This window comes from Neodiprion fabricii, chromosome 3, assembly GCF_021155785.1.
Source record: "Neodiprion fabricii isolate iyNeoFabr1 chromosome 3, iyNeoFabr1.1, whole genome shotgun sequence".
Classification (NCBI taxonomy): Eukaryota; Metazoa; Arthropoda; class Insecta; order Hymenoptera; family Diprionidae; genus Neodiprion; species Neodiprion fabricii.
The window spans coordinates 18,129,649-18,148,590 of record NC_060241.1 but is presented as its reverse complement, the minus strand read 5'-3'; the positions used below and the strand labels follow the sequence as shown (position 1 = coordinate 18,148,590).

The window sequence follows — 18,942 nt, the reverse complement described above, 5'->3', positions numbered from 1 at the left end:
TAATATTCTAAAAATCCCTGACTTTGATTTTACTAATTACACTTTCTTTCATACGTTTTCTTGGTATTATTCTGGGACTTTTTTGGCTAGACTGTACTTAGGAGACGCTTGACTTTCTAAAGTTTTTTAATATTCCTTTCTGAAGCGACGATTACTTTCACAATGAATAACGATACTGTACTCGAGTAAATTATCAAGATTTCAGGTTTTCGGATAATTATTCCGGAACTAAAGAATGAAATGGAATTTGTTTCTCACTGATCCACAATTTAGATATTATAGAATGACGGCTGCTGAATACACATATTCGATTATAACACTGTAAAAATACGCCGTTTATATACTATTGTGCGATAAGTGTTTTCAATATTTGCTAATTCCTATATCAAGCTCGATATTTTGATTTTCAGTTGCAAGTCGTTGAATGTCAAAACTCAAATCTAATCCATTATTCCGTTCGGGATTGGTCCGAAAACTAGCATCGGAACATTTCTTGAATACTCACGTGTACCTTCTCAAGCACATTAGTGTACCTACTGTGCAACAAAGAGGCAAACTCGGTCTTTTCGAGCCGAGCGTAAGTTTACAATATGAGTCGCAGGCGAGCCAAAGGCAAATATTGCAAACACGCGAGGCGAAAAGACCGTTGCCCGCTTGTTACACACGATTCTTTACATAACAAGGGTATGTTACGCGTTTATTCACGAAGCGCGAAATTGAGGTTAGGATCGCGTAACGTCAGACTTGTTTGCACCAGCGCGTGCGCGCAGTACAAGAAAGACAACTTTTATCTCCTAAGACTGAAAAGTTGTTTTTTCGGTACTCCGCGCATGCGCATTCGCAAACTCACTCTACCGCCACAGAAACGGATACTTTGTGCACGGAAAACACGCATGACGCGTAAAACATCCTCGCGTTACGTAAAGTAAACTCCACAGCTAAAATCACTGATTCATTATTCACGCACATGTTTCATTTGGCTAACACACCTTATTCCATACAGACAGTTAAATTGCACACGATCTGTTCGGTTCTGTTGGGAATAGAAATGGAATTTTTTTCGAACGAACCCGTGTTCTGGGAGAAAGAAAAAAAAAAAGTCCCCTTCGCACGTGACACGCCCTGCAATATTTTCTCCCGGTCGAATGAGTGAGTGAGTGAGTGAGTGAGTGAGTGAGTGAGTGAGTGAGTGAGTGAGTGAGTGAGTGAGTGAGTGAGTGAGTGGTCTATCTGCTAATTGCTTACCTGATAAAGGACGAACCATCGCAGCTGCCATTTGGCGGAATCGGCGGTGCGCTTGTGAAGGTGTCCGGCAAGCGAGTGGTCGAAATGTGCCCTCTCCGACAACATCACCAGTTGGGCATCGTTCACCCTCACTAGGAAAAGCAATGATATCGATTTGTTTCGTATCAATTAACCTGTCGGACGTACGACAATATTTACGATGCAAATACAGAACGACTCTTCGCTCGATTCAAAATTATGTGACACACAAATTACGGTTCGCTACGAAAATCTTTCGATACTGCAATTTGCTACTAGCTAAAATCGAAAAAGTTGACGAGGAAAAAAAAAAAAAAAAAGATGACTTCAGTTTGTTCTTTTTTTTTTTTAATTACTCTTTGACATGGTGGAACTTTCCTCTAGAAAGTTTTCCAAAGAATATCATTTCATTTCTCTGCCAAATTTGAAAATATTTTATTAACATTGATTAGTGTTATTATTAGCCAGTTTTTATCGCGGTAACTTTATTCGCTACACAATTTAGTGAATTTATTTCGAGCAACAAATCTCGCACAAGCTAAACTTATATTTCTGGAAAATGATCGATGGAGTTTTTCAAATCACACACAAGAATTCAGTAAATTTTTATAACTCCATAAATTCTCCAGGGAAATTTATACTAATGAACGGGAAATTTTAGAAGTCTGCTTAGAATATCTAAAAATATATTAGTCATTTCAGTTTACAGTCTCGCAATTAACAGAACTCTCACTGTAACGGTTTTAGTACATATTTTGCAAAGTATCTAATGCAGAGAAATATTTCAACATATTACCTCGGGCGGTAGTAAAGTTATGTACGTATGTACATACAGATATATACTGGGAAGAATAATTACGTATTCAATTTACGCGAAAAATGCGCGTGAAATTCTTCCCTTCAAAATGGAAATGAACCAGTTAAAGATTAATCATTTCATGAATACATTCAGTCTGCTTGAATTTTTCCTTCCCCCTTTTTCCGACAGATGCCTTTATTCAGGTCACACGTTGAATTAAATCGCCAACCGATTTCATGTTCGATAGATCGTCAATTTCTTACCAACTTTAAGGCTCCAGCAATCTTTTAGCTACAAACTTTAAATCACTGAATTTGCATGCCTGTTGTAATTATTTTCGAATAGTGCAATTTCTCTTAGATTAATTATGTCGTGAAAACACTTTTGTTACAATTCATGTTTATGTTGAAAAATTAAAAATAACAACCATATTCTGCATCATTAAAGTATAATTGAAAAAAGAATCTATAATTAAAGACGATCGTTCAGAGTTCCGAAATTGTCACTTCTTACGCAAAAGTTTATGTGAAAAATTGTTCGGCGTCAATATCGGCACTTTTGAAAAAATACGTGTCTCTCGATTTAAGGTAGTGAACCATAGAAAAGAAATACTACGAAATTACGTATCAAATCTTGGATTGAACTGAATAAAAAAGTAGACAATTTTTATTACGAAAGCTTCCGCGATGTTGCGATGTACCCTTTATCACAAATAATATCAGTAAATCTTTCAGAAGTGCAAAGTTAAATGTAATTCAAATTTTTGTATTGACAAAGAAAATCGTCAGAGATTAGATAATAATCGAATAGGTCAATACAGTTAACAATAAGTCTGTTCGGATTAACCGCATTGCTCCCTCTTTTCTAATCTCTCATTTCAAAGCAGAAAAGAGAAGCTGAATCAGATTAGTGCCATAATTTAAACAGCAAAGGAGGGCTCCTTGGAGTTATTAAAGCGGATTATGGATTAAGTGCAGTTACATTGGAAGTCGCGCATTTCCAGTGCATCATTCCGAATGAGAAGTAACCACGCTTTCAGCTACCCTTAAAAAGGGGGATGAAATTAAACGGTTTTAGCAAGTGAAAAATGAAAAGTCCGAAGAGAGGTAGATGGGATTCAGTTTCGAATTGAGCTTGAATCTTACTTTAAGAGGACTATAATTCGAAGAAACAGGTCCATTGGATTTCTCTAGCAAATCTCCGTAATTAAATTTTTCGGATTTATGCTATCTGGAGATAGAAAAATGTAATACAAAAGGAATGCCACACGTTTCAGTCTCATGTTCATATTACTAAATGGATTAACCACGTAAAATAAAAAAAAAAAAGATTTATTGAAAAGAACGAAAAAATGTAATCTGGAATCCCTGCAACATTGCGGTGAAATAAATGAACGAATTTAATTAATAATATTCACAAGTTTCGTACTCTTCACTAAAATCTTTTCACCCTTTCCCCAAAGAAATTTTCACATTCGACAAAATCATTTTTCTGCAAGTCAAATTCCAGACAGCTAACAAAATGGTTAATTTTGCAACTGTAAATAGAAATCGGTCATGATTACGATGCATGAGTAAACTAGTCCTCCAGAAAAAAGGTACGCTGAATTCCAGAAAAAATTATTATTTGTTACAGTTACCAGGAAGTTCTGGTTAAATGGATATCGTTTCAACGACGGTCTAAATATTGTTGAAATTACATCAAAATAAGACAAATATTCGGCATGTAATTACATGCAAGGTTCTCGATAATGAATTTTCTGGTTATTGTAAAATTGATTCGTTTTTTTTCCAGTTTCCTACATTTTTTGATTTAAATTTGGTCTTATCATCAATTTATTGGTCTACCAGCATTGAATTGTCGCAATAGTTTTAAGAAAATATGTTACGAGTGACGATAATAAGCACTATTAAAAATGATTGTAAATTTACTACACATTTACTGTGAAGAAGAATTTTCAATTTAAGAAATCAGGTTGCAAATTTACAAATTTCGCGCAGTGACGTAAATTACCTAATTACCATGCATATTTCTTAAGTTTACCCTGACAGTTTTTGATTTTGATGAAAAGGCATAGGCGAGTATGCACGCCAAAAGTTCCCTTTCTCGAAACGAATTCTGCTGGTGACCAACTGTTTTTTGTTGGTAACTGACTGATCTATACCAAATGTTAGCCTTCTAACTCCATTTTTCTCGCAGATATCGCAAAAAATGTAATTTTCAGTATTTTGCAGTTTTCAAATTCTTCCAGATTTTTTGTAGTAGCCTCGACCTTGTAAAATTTTTTGAACATTTAGATTACACGGGTTTCCGATGGAATTTGAAGAAGTATCATCTGCTTTATTTTACCGTATGAACATCTACTTTCACACGATTTTCCGTCATTTTTTCAGATTTTTCCAAATAGTGCGTCATTGTGAAAAAAGTAAAAAACTGACATGTCAAAAGTGCCCTCTCACCAAATGATTCGCGGATGTCGTTTTATTCCGAAGTAAGTGATACATATATTTTTGCATGTATTTTGATCGCCTCCTCTTTTGAGAACTTTTTTTTTTTTTGAGGCCATAGCACAATAGCTAATATGGGAAAAATGTATCAAACTATTTCTTTTGTTGATTTTTCAATTTTTTTATTTGGATTACCATTTATTTTAGCTTAAATTACAGTACATTAGGTTCGTGCTTCTTTGACGGTTGGAAAGATTTTCATTGCAAGAGCCCCCCAGATCTGTTCCAAATCATTGAATAAAAATCTGTGTAAAGTTTTTACGTCAACCGGCAAACGTGCCGCCAAGGTCTGAAAGTTTGAAATGAAAAATACATGTAGTTTTTTATAACCAGTTATTTAGTTTTGTATGACTTTGGTATAAATTGAGGGAGCGATTTGAAACTTGGCAGAGTTATTTCTTATAATGACAGAACCAAGCTCTCAAAATTTCCAAAATTTTATCATCATTTTATAATGGATTTCTTTTCATATATACGTTTAGTAACATTACTTTTATTATATAAATCGGAAAAATAATTATAAAATTTTGGAATTTTCAGAGTTTGCATCCATGATTATAAGCAACAACTCTGCCAAATTTCAAATCGGTCTCTCAATTTATATCAAAGTTATACAAAACTGAATAACTGTTTATAAAAACTACGTGTATTTTAAATTTAACAGTTGCAGAGCTCAGCGACACGTGTTCCAGTTGACATAACGGATTGAAATTTTACACTGATTTTTTAGGAATGATTTAGAACAGATCTGGGAAACGTCCCAACAAAAAATTTTCCGACTCCCAAATAAGGACCATCCTAATGTATTGTGATTTAAGCTAAAATAAATGTTAATCCAAATGAAACAATTGAAAAATCAACGAAAGAAAGAAGTTTGATACAGTTTTTCCCGTATTAACGACAGAGCTATGGCCTCAAAAAAATTGTCAAAAGAAGACGTGATCAAAATACATGCAAAAATATGTACATCACTTGCTTCGGAATAAAACGACGTCCGCGAATCATTTGGTGAAAAAGTATGTTTAACGTGTCAGTTTTTGATTTTTTTGACAATGACGCACCATTTGAAAAAATCTGAAAAAAATTACGGAAAATTATATGAAAGCAAGTGTTCGTACTGTGAAAAAATAAGGTGGTACCTCTTGAAAATCCACCGGAAAACGGTGATCTAATTGTTCAGAAAATTTTATAAGGTCGAGTATGCTCCCGAAAAATCTGGATAATTCCTCGATATGTGATTTTAAAAAAAAAAGATGCGGCTAGAAATAACAGAATTCTCGCGAAAAAACTGACAATCATATTTTTTGCGATATTTTCGAGAAAAATGGAATAAGAAGGTTAAAATTTTGTACAGGTAATTCATCATAATGTACAGTAATAATAACACTTTTGGCATGCTTACTCGGCTACGCCCTTCGTAATAAAAATACAAAAAAGTGATTCGAATTTGTAAATTGACAGTAAACGTACGGTGAATACATTTCTAAACTTCCAATACAGCGGGGGAGGTTCCGTATAGGAATTTTTAACAATGAAAAAGAATAGTGACAAATATCTTTATGAATTTTCTGATCAAACCTAGACAAAACTGATATTTTTAATTTTTATCCAAATCACTAGTGCAGTTCTTCAGCCGCGCCAAGGAATGATATGTAATAGCCAAAGGCCGTTCAGTAACCACGATGGTAAATCTCTCTCGATATAAATGCAAAGTAATCTCCTCGAGGTCCGCGATTCAGAGCTGCCTCGAATCTAAATCAAGTTTCCAGGCGTCACGGTTGCCTTTTTCGCAGATTAACGCTAATGGACTAAATGAGACGCGAGTGAGCTGCCAGGTAATGCGAAACTTGAAATACTCGACCGACTGGCGCTACGGTAATCACCGTTTTGTCCCTCCCTTGAATACTCTAATTAAACGAACCTGTCCCGTTTGCGGACCGACGGAAAGGCCGATGGCTTCGCGTCGAGCCAGTCGGACCCTGTGAATTCGCAACTTGTCGCTAAAATACCGGTCCTTAATTTCCGATTAACGTTTTCCCCGATCACTTAACCCCGCGTCCTTTTTTTCGTCCTTATCCGCTCCCTCGCTTCTATCCGTGTAATCTTACGTCGAACGGAAAGGCTTCTTCATTCGATCAGAATCGCATCGTCTTCCCCGAGAATAATTTTCCACTCTTTTGCGGACTCTTCTGTACTTTTTATACAGTATTTACACTCCAGGTGAGTAAAACATTCCGCTTCATTACTCAAAACTGCTGTGAAAGTTCGGAGAGTTGTCTTCGATTAGAATTATCGTATCGAGAGAAATTTTTAGTTTTTTTTACTACGTTGTAGTCATCGATACGTTCTCACTCATTGACATAGATGAAAAACATTGTTAAGGTTATGGAATTAATATGAGTTTTGTAACTGCAACCAAGATATGTATAATTACGGGTAACTAATCTTTTTGATTATGGTCACTCGTACTATATTTTCTTGTAACTACAGCAATAGTTTGAATATATTGATATTCTCAATTTGCAACAAGAAATTGATGTTAAGGTTTTATTCCAGTGAAAAATGTAGTTAAATTGAAGCAACTTCGCAATTATACTTGAAAATGTAGTATTGACAACCGAAATCATACTAAACAGTCACTTGTAGTAGAATTTCATGTAATTCCAACAATATTCAAACCGCTGTTGTAGCGATACCGATTTTACTAGAATTTTGTAGTAACTGTAAGAAATGAGAAATGAGTGCAGAGAAGAAAAATTGGTTCGAAGTTGACAAATATTTGTTCGGATGTTTGATATTAACTTGGCACATATGTACGACTACGCAGCGGCATTTCATACAAATGTTATAAATTGAATATCAAATTATTTTTACCCGCGTAACCTTGGATTACATGATTAATTAGAAAATTCCTTTTCATATTACTACCACAAAGTTTTCATCGTCGTGATCAGTAAAAAAAATCACCGGCGATGATAAAATGGTCTGTTGTTTGATCGATTTACCTTAAACGATAAACTTTAAAATTCAGGATTTGATTAAATATAAACGAAATTTCCGTGTTAAAACAAATGACTTTTCTACGGTTCGCTGTATAAATACACGAAGAAAAAATATTTGTATCCTAAGATGGATTATCGGAAGTGTTTTCACGTTCGCAGCCCGATACAGACGAAATAAAATAACGCACACTTTTCTCAACGACGTACATGCGACTGAATATTTTTTCTGCAATTAAAAAACGCAGACATTATGTGACTTGCTGCATTAGTCAAATAAAACTTCGGACACCGACTCGTCATTATCTCTCTGGACGGTAATCGCTTATCGAAACATATCGTACACTCAAGGCCGAATAATATTACACCCCTAAGAGGCTCGAGCACAAAAACAAGCAGGTACGGAGGTCTCGGTGAAATTACAACTCTCTCAAAAATTCATTCGACAAACTAGCGACAGCCAGAAGCGAAGGCAATTTGTCAAAGAGCGATGTGAATATTTCAATGGGTGTTACTTTCATTCTCTTGTCGTTTCACGAATATGGCGCTGACAAGAATCGCGTTGCCGTTTCGAGCGTAAATAAGAGAAGAAAAATTAAAAACAAAAAGACACACGCGTAAATAGTGCGGCAGGTACACAATTTGTGCTTTTTACATACTCACCGGTCCGTTGCATCTTTGGACTGAGCATCGTTAGTCGCTGTAGTTCTCCGGGCTCATTTTATTCTACAATTCTCACTCGGATCAATCGATCGATTTATTTATCAGTCAGTGATTAACTTGTCAAAGTTTTCGAACGCTCAGCGAAAGCTCCCACGGACATCGTACGCGTCGATCAAACGCTGTTTATCCTGCTCGTTTGTTTGTTTACGTTTTCTTCTCCCCGGCCCCTTCGTCATTCACTTCGATCTCAGTCCTCCTTCTTTCAATTTCCCGGCACAGAATTTCAAGCCAACTTTACTCCCCGTCGTCTGATTCATTCTCCCGCCAAATACTCGTTGCCGGTGAGCTTTTACAAAGCGAACGTTGTACGAACGATCGAAGAATGTAACGTTGGAGAGAAAGATAAAAAAAAAAAAAAAAAACAATTACAAAGTACAGAGAAACTCAACAGTCAGAACCGTAATTGCATCCGAAAGCTTTAACACCCCTGATGAAATTTGTTTTTTTTCTCGTACGGTTTTTTATACACGTGTTTGTTTGTTTTTTGTTTGTTTCTAGTATTTCGTTATATGTTTACGTTTGTTTTCGGTTCGTCTGTTGCGATTTCAAGAGAACCAGCGTGCCGGGTTCCAAGCGATGGTGGGAAATTCTAACTTAAAAACTAAAAACTGGACGAGGGAAGCGATTTCGCAGGCGTTACGACGGCTTTTTCCCATGATTTTCGGAATCGACCGTTAGCCGAGTTCTTCTCTGATCCCATCGTCGCGGTGCTCGTCAACTTTGCGCTCGCGACGTGCCTGTGCTCCGAATCCGAGTAACGGTGAGCGACGAGCTTGCGACGAACCGACGAGGCCGCGGAGAGGGGAGGAGGGATGGTGGGGATGACGGGATGAGGGGCGGGAGGGTAGAGGGGGGTGGGGGGGCTGATACCGGGAAGAGCGCGCGCACACGGCCGTATCTAACCCTCCCCGCAATCGCCCCCGACTCAGCATCACGCATCTTCTGCTTTGCGCGAGGAGGGCAATTCGCCCCACGGCAGAACTCTTCATCCTTTAGGCTCGGTAGGGCTTTTGCTTTGACGGTGAGGCTTCGTGGTCTACCCCTACCCCTTCAAAAAGCTCGCTTGATCGGATCTACGATACAGGCAGGTTGCCTAATTCAAAAACAGCAGACAACCCGCCGCTTGCAATCAAAGTATCTAAACTTCTTATCGTAACAGAGAGAATATCGATAGTTTTTTTTCTTGATCTTAAAAACGCAAAAGACTCCGCAAACACCGTCGCTGATTATTTACAGAGCATAATTTTCTTTTTTGTTTTTCGGATACAGCTGCGCATTTTTATTTATTCATTTTTTTTTTTTTTTTTTCTCCTCTTCCCAATATATAAATTTTTCACATTTATTTCCTTACTTTTGTTACCTTCTTCAAAGGAAAAGCTTTCAAATTCCTTCGAAATTTTATACGATGTGTATAAAATTTTAGTTGGTGTTTTTTTTTTTTTTTTTTTCTGCTTACACGCCACAAATTTAAACGTATCTCTGGAAGAGATTTTCTGTAATCGAATCTGACGATGAGAAAAAAATCTCGCTTTTTACGAATGATCGTCTCGGCATTTTAGGCGATTTCTCAGATTCCGAAAAGGTGAAATTACAAGAAGTGTATCGGACTTTCAGACCACGTATTCTGCTGATATATCTAGAGGTATTTCTTTGGCTCAAGATAACCAATAGGAGCTTCTGATACGTAGCTCCACTCATTGGGCTTTCCTTCGCTCGATTTACAATATATTAGCTTGCCAGAAGTTCGGAGTTAATACTTACTATGCCTCTGAAATAATAATATATCCGTTTGCTGTTGAATATACGAGAAGCTATCATCGCAACTTCAAAAGACGACAATGAAAATAAATATTTCAGGCAAAAATATACAACAGGCATTGTACATTAGGGCATTCCACTCATTCAAGTACTATTATAATCAATCTTAATTGGAGCGTAAAACGGCCTAATGATTGTATCTACACATCAGAAACTCCATATTTTGGGACAACGAAACATCCCTGGCAATTTCAGTAGAATCCGTGATTCGGAGGTCTGATACTCTCCTTCTTAGTTGTTTTAAGTACAATTCAATAGAATCAATCTACATATACTGAATTTATATGAACGAATCAATTATCAATAAAACTCATCATATAGCTTCTTCCACGATCAAAAATCTGTTTAGCAACTCGCCCTGATAATGATATGAATTTTTCGAACGACAAGGGGACGGAAAAATCTCGAGTGAAAAGATTGGAATCACGATAAAAAGAAATTTTAGACAAGACTCAAGAAAGTTTTGGGAAGATTCACGAATATTTACAAACTTTCTTTCAAAACCTATATCTGTAATTTTTTCTGTATAATTTAAATCCGCAGTTTTCTTTCAAGATGTTTTTTCAATTTATAAAGGCAAATAGATTATTAGTTAGAGTGTTGCGGGGCTTAGCTCGCCGCTCCTTTATGCTTTACACACATTTTGACACGAGAAAGCGACTGATTAGTCTGGTAATTATGCGGATCTCAAGAGATTATTACATTGCACATAGACTGACTTGAACGATTCTCGTTATATAGCTGCAAGCTGCCTTGAACGGAGCTTTACGTCTACTCGACAGCTCCAACCGCTCGTCGCAGTCTGACTGAAATGGGATTATACTACTTTGACATCTCTCTTACCGCGGTCTGGCTTAGCCGGTATTCACCACTTTGGCTGTTGAATTCTGACTGATGATGAGCACACCGGCAAGTACGACTTGAGTGGATCTCTAGCCTGTTGGAGCAGGCTGATCTCCGACTGAGCTTTACTACTGAAGCTGGCGTGGCAATAATGGGTGAGTTTTACAAGCGCCTCCTTAGCTATAGTACTATGATTTTTCTCCATCAATTACACAACGCTATTCTGAAAAAAAACTACCACGATGTCACTAAACCTGCAACACTTCGTGTAATTTGTAAATAGTTTCGTTGTTTATTATTTGCATTCTTTTTAATCGCGGAAACGTATTCAATAGTTGCGAGTCATTCCCTATGACATAAACTTATTCCGTCTGCAACCACGAGCATTTTACCCGTCCAATTCGCTACATGATCGAATACGATGGTAAATCAATAAAAACAAGTCTGAAAAATGAACATTTACAAATTTGGATTTCATTTTCAAAGAAAACATTCATCGACGCAAAACGCACAGCCGAAAATTAGCATATTAGGAAGACAATTACAACTGTGATACGCCCCTTTCTCGACGTTGAAAGGTGAAATACGCAATATTTTCTTCGCTTCGGAAAACAAGTTGTTCCATGGTGGGAACGAAAGCGTATATTAATTTAATGCAAAACTCGTAACGCGCCCAACGATATAATTATTACCACATCCTGGTGCCTGAGGTAATATGTAATAAAACAAAAATAGCAAGGCGTTTGCTTTTTACGAATGTGTATTGTGTATGTAATGTTATTGCACATTATATCATTCGTAAAATAAATCAGAATGCGCAAGGGCCGTGTGTGTTTGGTGATAAGTTGTACGTCTTTTCCTTCATCCGTTGTGGTTTCCACTTTAATTAATTGTCCATATTTCCTCTTTCGGTTTCTTGGCAAAGAGCCTATGCGAAGTAAAATTTTTTCAAACAACATGTCCGACGACCTCAGAAAACAGTTTCCTTTGTCCTGACCGTCTGTACATCAGATTCGGGCTAATTGTGAAATTGGGGACGCCGGAAGCTTTCAGAATCACCCTCATTTCCTCCCGTGTCTGACTAACAGCGTCAACGTGCACATTCAAAGAAAACACAATCGATGGCACATCCAAAAATCTAGGATTAGCTTGTAGAATAATAGGGGGCTGTGCGATTAATCGTTTCATCGAAATGTTGGGTAATCGTTTTATCGGTTAATCGATCAGTTTGGGAAATCAACGCAATTATACGAAAGTCATCTACGATTATACTCCATTATTCGCACAGCTGTAGTACAGAGTTAAATAATTTGTAATACCCGTTTCTCAAACTTATTTTTCAAAAGATATTTCCTGTCCCATGCAAAGTAGAATTCAATGTTTTTAATAAGCTTTACGAATGTTTATGGGAATGAATCTCTTTCGAGGGTTCTACTGGAAAGCAGACAGCGGCACAGACAACGAAATTCTTGGGCAGCTGACGCGCCGTCAGCGCTCTTTGAAGTTTGCTCCTTTTTCTGGGAGCCCGAGTATTCTCAGTTTTCCAATATTATGCTATCTACCTCAGGAGTCTCACGAGTCGCAGCCATGCCCATGTTGAAGATTAAGGTACAGCAAACTTACTTTACCCCATTAAACCCTAAACGTGGAAAATACATCGCGTACACAGACACGAGTAAATTGCCAAAAACGACCTTACCGATAGAGTGTTTGGCGAATAGGGCGAAGACGTGAAAAACATTCAGTTTGAAATATTCAAGTGTTGGGACGAAACAAATGTGACCTCAGAGTTCAGTTTGCAGATACGATCTTTCCCAGCATTAGCTAGTTAACCGGGTCTCCTCTGTAACTGCAAGAATACAGTTTATCGTCAGTTATGTTTTCTTCTTCGCGAGAAGCTCAGAAACTGAGATTTTACAAAAATCAATGGCGAGTGAATCTTCCTTACCAACTAAAATTACCCACATCGCAGTTTATGGTTTAATCAGTTAGCGGATAAAATGACGTGTTGAGACTGGATTCGAGTAAAAACAAGCAACGTGTTTCGATGAATTGTAATATGACGGTATGGACGGTATGTAACGATTGAAACGCTTTAGTCAGACATTTTTTTATTTAAAATGGATATTTGACACCTTTGTCCCAGGTCACGATTTGTCAAATGAATGAGATACAAATTCAAAAGCAAATACTTTGTATTTACTGAAAAAAAGAAATGGTCTGCGCATCAAACTCTCGGCGAGCAGAATATCCCCTGATACATAAGAATGGAAATACCTATTTACATACATACAGCTCGATAAGATCGCTCTTCGTGACGCGTGCAGCTTCTGGTATTTTTTAATTATAGCATAATAAGGTTTGTGGTTACAGTGACAAGACCGCGGTGCGCATGCAAACGACTTGTTTGCGAGTGACGCTAATCTGCTAATGTGCTTGATGCGTCCGGCTTCCTCCGGACACGCTTTAGAATAAATTTCCTTTTACGGCATAGAAAAAAGAAAAACCGAACATCCTTGACACGGTGAATTTCTCGAATTTGCCTAAGCAGCGACGGTTAGTAGGATTATACAGAAACGTGAATACGCTGAATTGGTGCGAATTTTTTCACACAATTTATTGATCGTAATTAATTGAGAAATAATATAAGGTAACTTAATTTATAATACATAGAAAGCATAATATGTGTTAATAATACTACAATTAAGGAGTCTCACTAGCCAGGAAATGGAAACTATTCGCAAACACCGCACAAGACTGCTGCAAATTTTGTACAGGTCTTATTAAATTACGATTTATTACGATTATCTGTTTACAGTCTTTGTTCAACCTTCAGCTTTTCAACGGGCCAATTTATTGTTGTTAATGGGATTTAGCGTTACGTTGCCCATAACAGCATACGCATAAGAAGCTGAATTAAAAATACCATATATTAAAAACGACGTACAAGAACATATTGATATTGCGAATTGTTCCCTAAAGTTACACGAACTTATCAGCAATGAGTTCTGACACGTGAAACTTCTTAAACAATGCAAAAGTACATGGAAAAATTTCCGGAACCGATCTGCATGCGGAAATATTTGCTGATTGCTCAAGATTCGTTGAATCTTCGTATCCTGTACGAAGGAATGCAGTGGAATTACGGCAGCAACGCTGATAAGGCTATTCTAAGCTGGATCGACTGCATTTCATAACAGCTCTATCGATTTGGCTAAATACTTGGATGTTCTCCGTTCACGCCAAGATAAATGGACAATCTAAATATTAACTTGAAGCGTCAATTATTTCTCTAGTTATCAAAAATTTATTGGTAAAACAAATCGAAATTCAAGCTGCAATGTGTCCAAAAATAATATATCAATAAAGTGGGGATTTTTCTTTGAAAGTATGCATCTACGCAGTATACGCAACAAAATTCAAATTTCCAGGTATATGCAAGCACATGTCAAACGTACTCATACAAATAAAAAGAATGTTTTCAAGTGGAAGAATAATTTGTGGGGATGTAATTAGTGGTCTTTCAAAAAATGAAAATTTTACCCCTTCTTTCGCCAGAATATCAAATATTACACTGATCTCGTGTCATTTAAGAAAAACCAGGAATCCTTACTCGATTAACACTTCCCGAAATACTGGGATTCGTTAGTTCACCATTTTATTCCTTTTTTCCAATCAATCGAACAATTAAATACCCGCAATTGAAAATGCTTATCTTGACAAAACCAAAAAACATCGATGCTAAATAAGATCGATGAAATCACCCTGACAAGCAGATGATTCGGCTAGAAATCGCTTATAATTATCGTAGCTTACGTGTAGAATATCAATTCTGGTATCTGTCCGTCCTCAACGGATGTACCGTTGTTATTACCAGCCGCGTAGCTGAATTGGAACCTTACTTTACCGTCGCCATTGCCACAGTCTACATCCACTTTTCGAAGCCCCTTACAACCGTAATGAGAATCTGGCCCCTGAAAATTTATTTCCTTAATATAATGGCCCCAACCGTCTGAGGAGAAAATTTAGCAATAGAATTTTGGTACAGTAACTGACCGGTCGCCAATTTTCTCGAAAAAAAAAATCCTTATTATCTGGGTCTTAATTTTCTCTATCACAAAGTTAAAATCAATGATTGATTGAAACTGCGTTTATTCTGACAAAGATTTGGATCTGCCAAAAAATGAACGTCTAGGTAGCAGCTGTAACAAAAGTACTTCACACGAAGATCCACTCAAAATAATGAAATTCTGAAAAAATACAATTCCTAGATAATAATAGTCAAACCTTAAACATCGCAGAGGCTGTATAAATAGTGTTGGGCAAAATTTCCGCCGGCTCTTTGAACATGAGCCTATAGGTGTACCTCGACCCGTCGCAACTGAAGCTGGTATGATTTGTCGCGATAACTTTGGTTGAAGCTGTGTGTATCAGTTCAATCTTAACATCGTATTCTGCAGGCCCGTGAATACTTCCGTAGACTCCATAACCGACTAGGAATATTCGCCTATCAACGCTGAATCTGAGAAAAAAACGTGCCATTTTCAGGTTTGTCACAAATTATCATTACTTTCACACGGTTACAGTGGAATTTTTCCGTGATTTCCATACAATATAATGATAAAATGAAGAGAAGAAATGTGTGTATACATATACATACTTATATTACATTCGTACTCGACTGCAAAAGAATTATTTATATCAGTGAGTCAGAGCTCGCACGACGCCGGACTTTATTCTTACGCATCAGAACAGGATACGAACAAGTTTTGTGGAACTGAGGCGACATTCTTTGACGAGTTGGTAAATATTTCACTTTCACAGATTAAAAGTTCCTCTACTCTTCCCTGATTACTGGGTATGAAAAAATTCGTTGCAACATTGCAGTAGTGTCGATCATTTTGATAATTTAACACAGCGGAGATTTCAAAATACCAAATAAGAATCGAGAATAGCACCTGACTCTGTCGCTGGTCCCACTGTATCCCCATCTTTTCTCAGTTTGTTGAAATCTGCATACCGTCTGCTCCTTTCCCATCATGCAGCAACGAGGCATGGCCTCAAATCCAACCGAAGGTTTGGGATTAACAGTAAAGTATAAAAATACCGAAACTACCTGTGGAACATGATATTGCATGGGTAAGGAATAATGAATAAAAGTATCTATCATTAATTATGTTAAGCACAGTATGTTCCTCACCTCTCGATCGGTGAGAAGACCGGACTGTGCAGGACCACCGGCAAACTCCTCCACTGACATCAAAGGAAATCGAACTAATGACAGCGCTCTGCCCAAAACAGAGCGTTGATTCTCTGGTGTGATTGGAAGCTGCTGCCGAGCACACTCTGCCTCTGACCACCTGCAAACGACACAGATGTTAGATATTAAGCCAAGATTTCCTTTAGGGCAGATGAACTAACCCCAGAAATTCGATTGTTCTACTATAATGTTGGAATAGTGTAAAATAAGAGCACACTCAACTATATGTAAATTAATTTTCATAAGTTGCCATGTTTTATCCTGTTTTTTTACACAGGATGTGGATATGCATTGAACATAAGGATTGATAGTAGTGAAAATTGAAATAATAGTTTTGGTCGCATATTTGAAAAGTCATTTCTTTGAATATGTACACTAAAAACAAGTGTACAAAGGATGAAAAATTCTTTGTTCCATATAATGTAGAACTCAGAAACCACAATCTCAACTTTTAAACTATGTAGTTCTCACACTTAACTGTGAGCTGTTTTTAAAGTGTTAGGGTTCTTACTCAAGATAAAGCGAATTTATCAAAGTTTCTGATATAATTTTTTGATAACTATTCACAGCATTGCCAGCTGATTGAATACAACTTTTACAGTACACAGAAATGATACTCACCTAACAACGGCATGAAAAATCTTGGATTCCCTGATGCGAAGGGTGTCTCTTTCTAGCACAACCATGAGTGTATCAATATCGACATCAGTGAATCCATCCGCATTGAAAGCATCTGTGGTAAACTTGTCGATAGTGTCGAGGCATACTGCAGCAAGCTGAGGTTCGTCGAATAATCGAGCCTGCGTGAGTAAAAGGAAGGCATTATCACTGGTTAGATTATTCCTGAGAAAATCAACACAGTGTTTCTCTAGCGGTGAGACGGCGTATTTCTTAGCAGTGTAGAGGGTCGTCATAACAGTCTCCGGATCAATTTGTATTTCATCAGTGTATAGGAAGAGCAGAACAGCCAAAAATGCAGCTGGTTCAATATCTGGTACTTCTATCTCAGATGCAGAAGTGGCCAAGGTACCGTTGAACATTGCATCGAAGACGGCACTGCCTGCAGCTAATACCAGCTTGTGTGCAGGAATTCGTTGCTGCTGAGCCCCCCGGCCAACCAGGAAAGACACATCCGATAATATCTCATTGTTAAACAAGAAAGAAAATCGCTCGCGCATTGTGGTTTTTGTTCCCTGCCAGTTGTAAGTAGTCACAGGAGGTCGATGAAGAGAAGCTGATTCCAATACAACACTGCCTTGTGGTCGAGCTTCAAGGTGGAATGAATTCACAGAATTGCTGGGTGGTCTGCTGCAGAAATGACAAATCAAAAACAAAACAAACAGTTCATAACGATTCTCAGACACTCGGCCACGTCAAGCGACAACACTTTTCACATTTGGAATTCCTTGCAATCAATGCAGGACCCTCGTCGTTAAGCGTTGAAGGTGAAAATTGGCCAACGATCAGATGCGAATAGCGATACCGAGTAGAAAAGAACGGGGGAGACGTACCTTCGTCGAGGAACTGACCTGTCAGAGGGACCGGCGGAGGTCGAAGGCTCTGAGCACCTGACCTGAGGGATTGAGACTGAAGTAGACGGCTGGTCCTCTTCGCAAACAATCCTCGCGAGGGCCCGGCGCGTCCGCGAGTAGGCGATGCCTCCGGACGATTGCATGTTCTGAGGCGACTCAACCGCCGGCTCTGCCCCACCATCGGCGGATTGTTGTTCCTCGGCCTCTTCGCTGTCCGAGCGGATATTAAGCCTCGTCATGGCGTTCGATGTCTCCTCGGGCGAGCTTTCCGACGACATTTTGCACCAGTTTGATCTCCGCGGGCGCAAATCAGCCGATCAATCGATAGTCACTGACCTTGATCGATTGATTTAATGATGATTAGCAAGGCCGTGGACCCTCCGTAGCATTTTCGGAGAACACCCGTCTACTGCCAGGTTTTTGATCTTTGGTGTCGAGCTCCGTTTCATCAGCTTCAGGCCGCACTAATCATTTCGATTAGAATATTCTACGCGTAATTTATTCACGAATAACAACGCCGGTTCGAACTCTAACCTCGGACGGAATTGATGAATAGATTCAAAATTTCGCTCTAATGCACCTAGCTCATGTGACAGCGAACACCGAGTTTTGTTAGTTCAGTTTTGTCACCATACGTCACTGACAACACTATTGACAACAGTCAGACACGCGCGTTGAAATACCGCGAACCACAAAATTAAAGTGAACAAAGATATTCGACCCGCACTGACTGCGCAAACTCTGGAGTCTAGATAGTGATCTTACCCATGTCACTCCTTTTGACCAGATGACTTCCGGTTTGACACATTCCTTTAGGAATGTACAGGCGTGTAGGTCGAAATCGTACCAGGTTAATGAAAATTATACAAACTATTCTCACTTTTATTTTAAACACCTGTGTAGAATTTGAAAGCGATTATCTCAACTATTCCGAGGCTACAGTATTTCTAATTTTTTGTGATTTCACATTGAATCTTGCGGAAAACAAAAGTAAAATCAGGACGAATTAATAGTAAAATAACTCTGGCATGGTTCAGACAATAACTTTCCAGTTTTACACAAGTGTTTAAAACAGAAGTCAGAACTGTTTGTATAATTTTCATTGATCTGACACTCGTCGATGTCATCATTCCCTGGAGGGGCAGTAGGTAGTAACTACACGGGACTCGCGGAACTTATCATATCGCTCGTTGACTGA

At 38.0% G+C, this 18,942-nt stretch overlaps 2 protein-coding genes across 5 annotated transcripts in view; both read right to left on the bottom strand.

Annotated features, from left to right (window-relative positions):
- The window catches only part of LOC124177758 (ras-specific guanine nucleotide-releasing factor 2-like), a 103,986-nt gene extending 94,957 nt beyond the window's left edge, over window positions 1–9,029 (bottom strand). The window contains exons 1-3 of the mRNA XM_046560528.1: window positions 8,809–9,029; window positions 8,232–8,577; window positions 1,246–1,376 (exon numbers count right to left, since the gene is read on the bottom strand). Coding sequence (XP_046416484.1) covers window positions 1,246–1,376; window positions 8,232–8,259 — 159 coding nt within the window. The 5' untranslated portion in view covers window positions 8,260–8,577; window positions 8,809–9,029. The remainder of the gene's footprint in view (window positions 1–1,245; window positions 1,377–8,231; window positions 8,578–8,808) is intronic.
- Window positions 9,030–13,535: 4,506 nt separating this feature from the next.
- LOC124177814 (BTB/POZ domain-containing protein 1-like) lies at window positions 13,536–18,436 on the bottom strand. Of its 4 annotated transcripts, none has more exons than XM_046560646.1 (6): window positions 17,724–18,436; window positions 16,834–17,520; window positions 16,153–16,312; window positions 15,911–16,068; window positions 15,240–15,474; window positions 13,536–14,926 (listed from the first exon to the last, which is right to left on the bottom strand). In XM_046560646.1, the coding sequence occupies exons 1-6, from the start codon at window positions 18,020–18,022 to the stop codon at window positions 14,765–14,767; spliced, it is 1,701 nt and encodes a 566-aa protein (XP_046416602.1). In that variant the 5' UTR covers window positions 18,023–18,436; the 3' UTR covers window positions 13,536–14,764. The 4 variants fall into 4 exon arrangements, with proteins under 4 accessions (XP_046416602.1, XP_046416603.1, XP_046416604.1 ...); XM_046560647.1 differs by having other exon boundaries at window positions 16,834–17,517; XM_046560648.1 differs by having other exon boundaries at window positions 17,742–18,436.
- Window positions 18,437–18,942: the final 506 nt, after the last annotated feature.

Excerpts from the sequence above, each read along its gene's own strand:
- LOC124177814 (XM_046560646.1), bottom strand. The coding sequence starts at position 18,022 with ATGTCGTCGGAAAGCTCGCCCGAGGAGACATCGAACGCCATGACGAGG. Across the intron at positions 17,521-17,723 it reads AGGTCAGTTCCTCGACGAAG|CAGACCACCCAGCAATTCTG; the intron begins GTACGTCTCCCC and ends TCATTTCTGCAG. Across the intron at positions 16,069-16,152 it reads GTCTTCTCACCGATCGAGAG|GTAGTTTCGGTATTTTTATA; the intron begins GTGAGGAACATA and ends CATGTTCCACAG.